Below are 9,153 nucleotides of genomic sequence, written 5' to 3'. Positions count from 1 at the left end.
CTGCTGCTATTGTTCCTAAATTACTGTAAAACCCTGTACGATACTGTGTCAAAATATTTATATCAAATAGTTTTAGGCTATAGAAAGCTACGCTCACCAAAATCCTGACAGTTTCTTCCAAGTTGCAATGTGACAGTTTTGATTGTAAAAATTGTATAATTGTATACTATACTATAGTAATAATAATAGTGTGTATTATTATTATTATTATTATAGCTCTGTTTACACAACGCTATATAGGCTATACCCCATAATTGTATTACATTTTAGTCACTTGCTTTGGCAATGTAAACGTACGCTTACCTTTGAATTGAACCATTTCTCCAAACTTTGTATGTTTTTAAATCCTTGATACATTGTTTAATGTACTGTCTATGCTGCAACCCAATTTGCCCTTCGGGGGCACTAAATAAACTTGAACCTTGAACCTATTGTTGTGCCAATGCCTAGCAGCACTGTAACTTTTAAGTGGGTGTTTTGCAATGCAAATGTTACACCAAACTGGTGTCATGTCATCTGCATAATGGACCAGTCAAGAACTTGAATGCATGCTAAATTGGCCTCATTTGAAGAATCTCCACATTCCTGTTAACACCTTAAAATAAAAAAAAGACATCATCTGTATAGATTGCTGGAGTTATGTGATAGGTTTCTCATGTCCATTGAGGGATTAGAGCAAATTTGCTTTGCCAATAAGTGACCCATTTTCCTAGTCTCTTCCAAATGCTTGTGTGCCACTATAACCTATTTCATTGACTAGGGTTCCACAGTGCTTTTTTGCCTTTACACCGGATTCCCAAAGTGGGATGGGGCACACTGGTGGGCCACAAGGGTACTGCAAGTGGGCCCCTAAATTCATCATTGGAAAACTAGTGCCACTAGTGTTATCACACGTGATACCGATCAGCAGGAGCTTAAGTATACTAGGTTGGTTCCATTGATCCAAGCTGGAACACAATCACATTTATCCAAATTACATTTCAGAACACCCAAACTACAAGCTGTAGTTGTGAGCTTGTAGATTGGCTATTTTTGCAGAATGTTTACCCCAAAACGGGGACACTAGGTTTCACAAGGTTAACAGGAGCCCTCGTACAAGGCTTCTTCAACTATATGCATGCACCTCTTGGTATACCACAGCACCTCAAAGGCCCTTAAAACAAGGCTCCAGACTTCCCAAAACAAACTGGTCAGGCTACTACTTGGCCTCACCCCCCGAACCCACCCCACTTTGAAAAGCTGGAATGGCTTAGGGTTGACAACAGAGTACAGCATCTTGCAATGGGTCTGGTCCACAAGATTCGATACACCACCAAGAAACCCATGTACCTGTCTAGATACTTCCTTAATGTCAACGAAGTCCACACCCACAACACCAGAGGGAGTACAACAAACCATGTCCAACCCAGATTCGGCACAAACAAGGGACTAAATTATTTTCGCTCCCATGCCACCAAAATGTGGAACGCCATACCAACAGTCATTAAGACATGCGAATCCCTTGACTCCTTCAAAACTGCTCTCAAAGGGCACCTACGGACAGCTGCAATTAGAAACGGGCCCCCATAAAATCTGAATCCCCCCCCACCTCTTTTCCCCCTCACTGTATATATGTTTTCTTTTCCCCTTTTACCTCCTTTATGATGATTTCCTGTTCTTTGGCTATAGAAGTGTATATTTGTACGTCTCAAAATGTTATGATGAATTGAACAAGGTGGACCCTCTTGTAAACAAGTGCAGTGCTTTATTGGGTCGTCCACTCACTGTTAACAGGTATTGTATTGAGTTTGTGCTTGAAATGTACTGTCATTCTGCAAACTGTTAATAAATACTAAATACAATCAATCAATCAATCAATCAATGTATTTCTGGAGACATAAATGTTTAAAGTGAACATGTAAAGGAAGGTTGCAGACTTCAAGACAGATGAACACGACAGTGTACACATTAATTAAGTTGATACATGACATTGCTTTTTACTTGGATCTCAGAGAATTTGGTTAGAGTGCAGCAGTACATCACATTTTGACATAATGACAAAGCAAAAATTAAAGTTATCAAACCATTATTTACATGTACACCGGCTGAATGACTTATGCATGTTAATATAAACAAATAAGGCTTAATACTGAAACTCCAGGAGTATAGTTAGGCCTAAATAATGGCCTTTGGCTTTGTGTAGTTGTCGAGTAGAAAATAGCCCTAATAATAAGGAAATAAATGATCTAATTCTAAAGGATAAAAAAGGGGATATCAAGGCACAAATATACAGCAAAAGACCAGAATGAAAAATAACCAAAAAAAAATCTGGTTTGGAAATAAGAAACAAATCAGACATTTAGAAAATGAAATGTACATTTAGTTTGTTTGTGTGTTTTCACTGTTTTGTTTCTCAAAAGGAATGCTCTCCATTCCAGTCCGTGAGGAATACAGGCTCATCTATCTAGGGACGGTCATGCAGAACAATGCAGTATAGTACAGCAGTGTAAACAAACATATTAGTACAAAAACTATTCCCCTTCAATCCATTCTCATTCTCCATGCTGTTTAATTTAAACATAAGCCATGTGCAAACAAGTTTCAAAATGCAAACGTCACTTAACTAAAGGACCTCGATCTTCACCCATTTACAACATCATTTTCATATAATTGGTCATCGTCACTAATACTCATTTCCAACTTTTAGGTCAGCATTGTTGTAAGTGTTACACACGCGCACACACACACACACACACACACACACACACACACACACACAATTGTTTGTCAATCCCTTATAGCCTACGGTGGTCAGGGCTATTATTATTTAACCCTATTTGTCAGACTGGGACTCTGACTGGCACCCAGACGCTCGCCCCAACAAACCGCTACAACACACACACACACACACACACACACACACACACACACACACACACAGTCACACACACACACACACACACACACACACACACACACACGCTCGCCCCAACAAACCGCTACAACACACACACACACACACACACACACACACACACACACACACACACACACACACAGTCACACACACACACACACACACACACACACACACACACACACACACACACACACACACACACACACACACACACACACACACACTTTTCTGTAAACATAATTTTACTCCTCCTCCTAGTATTGATGTTTTCTAGTAGAGTATCTCTGTCTTGATTGGAAACCTTGTTTATATTAGCCTTTTTGCAAACTACTTTTATAAAGTATTCAATCAATCAAGTGTTTAGTGTTCTAGGCCGGGTTGGTTAATTAAGTATTCAATCAATTAATTAATTAATCAATCAAAATAACAAATACTTCTATTTCAGCGGTTTCTGAACTATCCATTATACCCACCAATGAGACACAGAGCAGCATAAATTGTCATTCCATGAGCAGTTGAGGACCAAATAGAAGATCTGGTTGAAAATGAGTGACATTAGCCTTTAACAATAAACATTACTGTTTTTCATGTAAACATATTTTTATAATTTGTATGTGTGATACGGCTATCAAGTCACCCTAGACATTTCCATTGGTTGTTTTTCGTTTTTTTAAAGAGATGAAACTAGAAACAGATGTAATTGTGGTCTGGGATGGTGCGAGCTAGAGCCCTTGCAGTATGTATTTTGTATTCTTGTTGATGTTGCTGTGTTGACTGTTTTGGGTCATTCAATTCCATATTATTGTATTACTTTATGAATGAAAATGCAATTGTTCATCTCGAGGAGTTTAACAAAGGTAGGCATGTATAAAGAAGTATTATTTTTGTGTTCTCACTTCTGATTGAAGTGCAAAAAAGAAATCTGAGATTTAAAAAAAGAGGACCTGAGGAATCAATACAAAAATGATACAAATAAAATCTCTTCCACACAGACCAGTGGTTCTCAATGAAGAATGTGTAGAAGAACATGGAACAAGAAGCACCTCACCCTCCAATTTATAAACTTATACGTGGTATAATTAGTCTACTTGCTCTGTGTCACAGAGGAGGGCGGGAGACAGTTCCTGTCTGTTCCTTCAGTGACATCGGTGTTCATTTCAAACAAGATTTAAAACCTTTTTTGAATGCAGCAATGGCTTTTATTACAGCATGCTAGCTTTCCAGGAAGAGAAAGGCTGTAGTTTCTATTAGCTTATAGTATCCCCATCGATGATGTCATTGGTAGGCAGGTTTCTGAGGTGTCCACAAACCAATGACACGCAGAGTGAGTAGACAGAAATGGTGTCATCTTAATAATGAGCATTAGTGCCCAGGCGGTGGCGTAACCGTCTGGGCACCCGACTGGTAATCCAGTCGCAGTGTGCCGCGGATTCGACTCCCGAGCCCCACACGGCCTTTACTGCATGTCTTCCCCCATCTCTCTCCCGTTTCCTCAGCCTACTGTCTGTCCCTTCAAAAAAAAAAACAATAAAAAGGCATAAGCCGCAAAAAGATATCTTAAAAAAAGTCAGACCAAATATTTGAAGGTAAGGTTGAAAATGGGTGAAGTGCTCCTTTAAGTGACACAAAGCTTCAGGGATAATTATTTTCTTGGACATAACATTGAATTCTTTAAGGAATGTTATAGTGCTGTTTCAGTAGTCCCCCCCCTCCTTGTGAAGCTAGTGTATGAGGGTCCAGGGATAGCAACAGAAATAGAAATAAAGGGACTTCATTTCACCAACTATCTATAGCCTACTGTTGTTTACGACTTTGCGTCCTTCCATGGAAATACTTAATATAATAACACACAGTTGCTGACGACCAGCAGCTATTGACATTTTACAGTAGTATATTTTCTTCATGATAATGGTTTTCATTATGAAAAGCAGTACTCATCGCCTGGCTGTCGTGCACTGTCTTTGTGCACTGTATTTGTGCCTTGCACTGTACCAACATTCTGTAGGCCTACAGTAGCAGCTCTGTATGAGAGAAAATAAAACATAACATGCAATACAATTATACAATATAATTGAATGTGCTTATACAATATAAATGACACACACTGTACAAATGAATCACAGAAACACTAGCGTCTATATTCTGGCCAATATACTGTAGGTGAACATTTGAAAAAACATTGCTAATTAACCTACAGTACAATCTTACCAATATTCCATTGTGAGCTTGTAGAATGCTATTTATTGGCAAAGACATTTTGCGTAGACTAGAGGGGAAATTGATGGGGAGGGAGAGGGGTGTTTGACAGACCCCTGGGGGACCTCGGTCAACACATACATCTAAGTACGGTTTAAGTGGTTCAACAACATTCAGGAGGTACTGGAGAGCAGGGCTATATTTAAAGTTACAATCCATCAGTTTTATTAGACTGTTGTCATGCCACAGGGGAAATTCAGTATTTTCAACTCCGCCCAGCTGAGTGGAGGAGAGGAGCGAGCAGTCAGGGTTAAAGTGTCTTGCTTAGGGACACTTCGACACATTGCTGGGGCCAGGAATCGAACCTGGGAACTTCTGCTCTCCTGCTGAACTTATATTTGTAGAGGAAGAAGAAACAACAACCGTACACTTGTTCCTAAAGCTCCACAAGAGACTTGGCAAAAAAATTAAATAAAAAATAATCTTTCCGACCCTTCAGGTCTTCATCCGGCAAATGTTACAATGACAGAAAACAGAACAAATTATACAAAAATCATTGATTAATGATCATGAGTAACAGTAACACGAGAAATTCTCCTCCGAAGGGAGTTATAGGTTCCATCCCTGGGATTGGTTGCTGTTCTCCTTCCCACTCCCAGGTGTTATGCATGATCATTAATCAAATATTTTCGTATATTGTTCTGTTTTCACTTCACATGTTTTCTGTCAAGATCTAAAGGGTTGAAACGTTGCAGATTTGGTTTTTTTGCCAATTAAATAAAGTAAGTCTCTTGTGGAGCTCTAGAAACAAGTGTGTGGCTGTTTCTTCTTCCTCTTTGATGTTTGCCTTGATGCCTTGACATCCAGCACCTGGCCTAAATACAGGCATAAGATGTGCACACAATCCTTGCGTGCGTGCGTGCGTGTGTGTGTGTGTGTGTGCGCGCGTGTGTGTAACTTGTGGCAAACCAGGGGAAACAGCCAGGCCTATTCCCCACCTGTACAGGTATTGCAGCCAATGGGAGCCTGGACATGGACGCACCTGCAGCCAGTAAGGCAATCAACAGAAGCTTTTAAATAGCTGACGCCCAAGCTGCCTGGTGAGTCAGTTTGGACTAATGGAGGAGTGAGGAAGCAGGAATCATTCTGTTCATGAGGAGGCTGGTATCTACTCCACAAGGGAGAGCATACAGCACTCTCCGTCTCCTCCACCTCAATACATTAGTCACTAGCTCTCTCTCAGCTCTGCCCACAGGACTGTGCATAGAAGCCCAAGTCCCTGACAGGAGGAACCCTAAAGGTTCATACATAGTCTGGAATTTCGGTGGTGGGGTGACCACCAAACTACAACATGACGTCACGAGCCGCGGTGAAGAGCAAACCACCGCCACGGCACCACCGCTCCAGCCCTTCTCTCTGTTTTTACTCACCACCGCTCAACGTTATTTCAGCTCCGGTGGTCAGCTCACCACCGGAGCGGTGGTCACCTCACCACCGAAAATCCAGACTATGAATAGGCCTTAAGTTGACGTTTTGCCCCGTCAAGTTAATAAAAGACAATTTAAGTTACATGTTAAATCTGACTCTGAGCATCTTATTTTATTGTGAATCTTGCCTATTCTCCCCTGGGTTGCCACAGTGTGTGTGGTGCGCTCAGAAGAGCCCACAGTCCTTCAGGTTGGTCTTGATGATGACGTCAGTGACTGCGTCGAAGACGAACTGAACGTTCTGGGTGTCGGTGGCGCAGGTGAAGTGGGTGTAGATCTCTTTCGTGTCCTTCTTCTTGTTCAGGTCCTCGAACTTGGTCTGGATGTAACTGGCCGCTTCGTCATACTTGTTGGCTCCTGGGAGGCGAGAATGTGGAACGGTGAGGAAATAGCTTCCTCCGTATAGGAACATGATTAATAGATTATGTACATAGGAACATGACCTAGGTAAGGTTTTAGCACCTTTCGGAACCCTGAATACCTTTTTCGTATTTGTGATGTCGGCATGACATCCCAAATACAAACTCAACTCAACTCAACTCAAATTGTATATAGAAACATCTCAAATGACCAAAGTTAACCAAAGAGAAATACAACATAGCAGGAGAAACAACAATAACACAAAAAGATATACAACAAAATGCATGCAGCAATTGAAAAACAAGTTAAAATATGCACAGCAGAAAATAATGAGGTGGAATCTATAGTCTTGACAGTATCAGAATTGCTCAAAAGCCAGAGAGAAGAAATGTGTCTTCAATAGTGATTTAAAATGTTCTACGGACTGGGAGGCTCTAATATGAAGTGGCAGGCTATTCCAGAGCCTCGGGGCAGCCACAACAAAGGCTTGAATGGTTTCCGCCACCATCAATGTATGAATGTGTGTGTGAATGGGTGAATTGATGCACAATCTACGTAAAGCGCCTTGGATCGCTATATAAATGCACCATTTACCATTTTTTACAGACCACCAGTTGAAAACCACTGTCCTAGACTCTTCTGTGTCCATCTCTCTGTGTCCCCATAAAACAGTGGAATAAACTTCCCCTTGAAGTCATAACTGAACTCACTATAGCCATTTTCCATCGCTGTCTGGAACATCACTGCTTTGTTCGATTAAATTATAGTTCACTATGCCGATAGCGATAGGCTATGTTGGTTACTTGTTGACAGGTTTTTGTTATTTAGATTTGTTTTCTCTTGACCTAAAAATGTTAAGAATGTTATTTAAATAGCATGTTGTTGTCTAGACAGAGGTGTATATCCAAGGTTCTTTGAGACACTACAATGAGTACATTGTTCTCTCTGCACTATACTTACTGTATGTGATTATTTATACCTTGTTTGTTGACTAGGGTTCTCTTGTGAGTCTCTCAGGATAATAGTGTCTGCTCTATGCCTGAATTGTAATTGTAACTCCGTTCAATGCCAACTCCCACTGTTGGTCTGGGGAGGGTATTAGACATCCACCTACAGTACCTCCTCCGATACACATGCCTGCTACTTTTCAGATCTTTCCTCACTAAAGGAGTGTGCTCACCTCCTTTATCCAGGCCTCAGGCATCTCCAGGCCTTACCATCGCACCGCCCTCCTAAAGGAGTGTGCTCACCTCCTGTATCCAGGCCTCAGGCATCTCCAGGCCTTACCATCGCACCGCCCTCCTAAAGGAGTGTGCTCACCTCCTGTATCCAGGCCTCAGGCATCTCCAGGCCTTACCATCGCACCGCCCTCCTAAAGGAGTGTGCTCACCTCCTGTATCCAGGCCTCAGGCATCTCCAGGCCTTACCATATTGCACCGCCACCCTCCTTGCTGGTGTTGCTCAATCAATGGACCCCCTGCAACGGATCCAGAATACCGCAACAACACGCCTTGCCTTACACTACGGTGACCAAACGTCCCAACGAAAAGGTTCCAGTCTGCACCACAAAAATAACACCCCTTGTTTTGAGTTCTTTAGACTTCTTACATAGATATTTATCCTGTTCTGTTGCAGTCACTAGGTATGCCAAGTCTAAAATCGAATTTAGTGCAAGTGATTAAGGGTATTTGAAAATGTGATCGCCATATCTTAAACTTCCCTTACATTTACACGTCTCCCTGCCTTTGCTGGCTTCTGGTTGCTGCTGACCTACAAGACATTCAAGGGCATGGTCACCCCCTTATCTTCAGGGCATGGTCACCCCCTTATCTTCAGGGCATGGTCACCCCCTACACCCATTCATGCACATTTTAGGATAAGCTAACACAGGATGTCTGTCCCTCCCTTCCATATTACATCCTGGCTAATGCTCCATGCATCCTGTTCTTCCTCCTGGCTCCCCAGCTGTGGAATGACCCCCATGCCCAGTCAGGACTGGCTGACCCCCATGCCCAGTCAGGACTGGCTGACCCCCATGCCCAGTCAGGACTGGAATGACCCCCATGCCCAGTCAGGACTGGAATGACCCCCATGCCCAGTCAGGACTGACTGACCCCCATGCCCAGTCAGGGACTGGAGTCAGGACCCTAAAAATTTAATATTTTCACCACTAAAACAATATTTATGTTTTAGTGGGGAAAACATATAAAT

At 41.9% G+C, this 9,153-nt stretch overlaps 1 protein-coding gene across 1 annotated transcript in view; it reads right to left on the bottom strand.

Annotated features, from left to right (window-relative positions):
- Positions 1-6,748: 6,748 nt before the first annotated feature.
- LOC308330690 (guanine nucleotide-binding protein G(i) subunit alpha-2-like) overlaps positions 6,749-9,153 on the bottom strand; it is a gene marked incomplete at both ends in the record, with an annotated part of 55,648 nt that continues 53,243 nt past the window's right edge. The window contains one exon of the mRNA XM_080785662.1: positions 6,749-6,939. Within this exon, the coding sequence (XP_080641788.1) occupies positions 6,749-6,939 (191 nt within the window). The remainder of the gene's footprint in view (positions 6,940-9,153) is intronic.

The sequence above is a fragment of the Protomyctophum bolini genome (genome assembly GCF_963924005.1).
Source record: "Protomyctophum bolini genome assembly, chromosome: 2".
Classification (NCBI taxonomy): Eukaryota; Metazoa; Chordata; class Actinopteri; order Myctophiformes; family Myctophidae; genus Protomyctophum; species Protomyctophum bolini.
The sequence above is the reverse complement of the archived record's forward strand: the minus strand, read 5'-3'. Positions and strand labels throughout refer to the sequence as shown.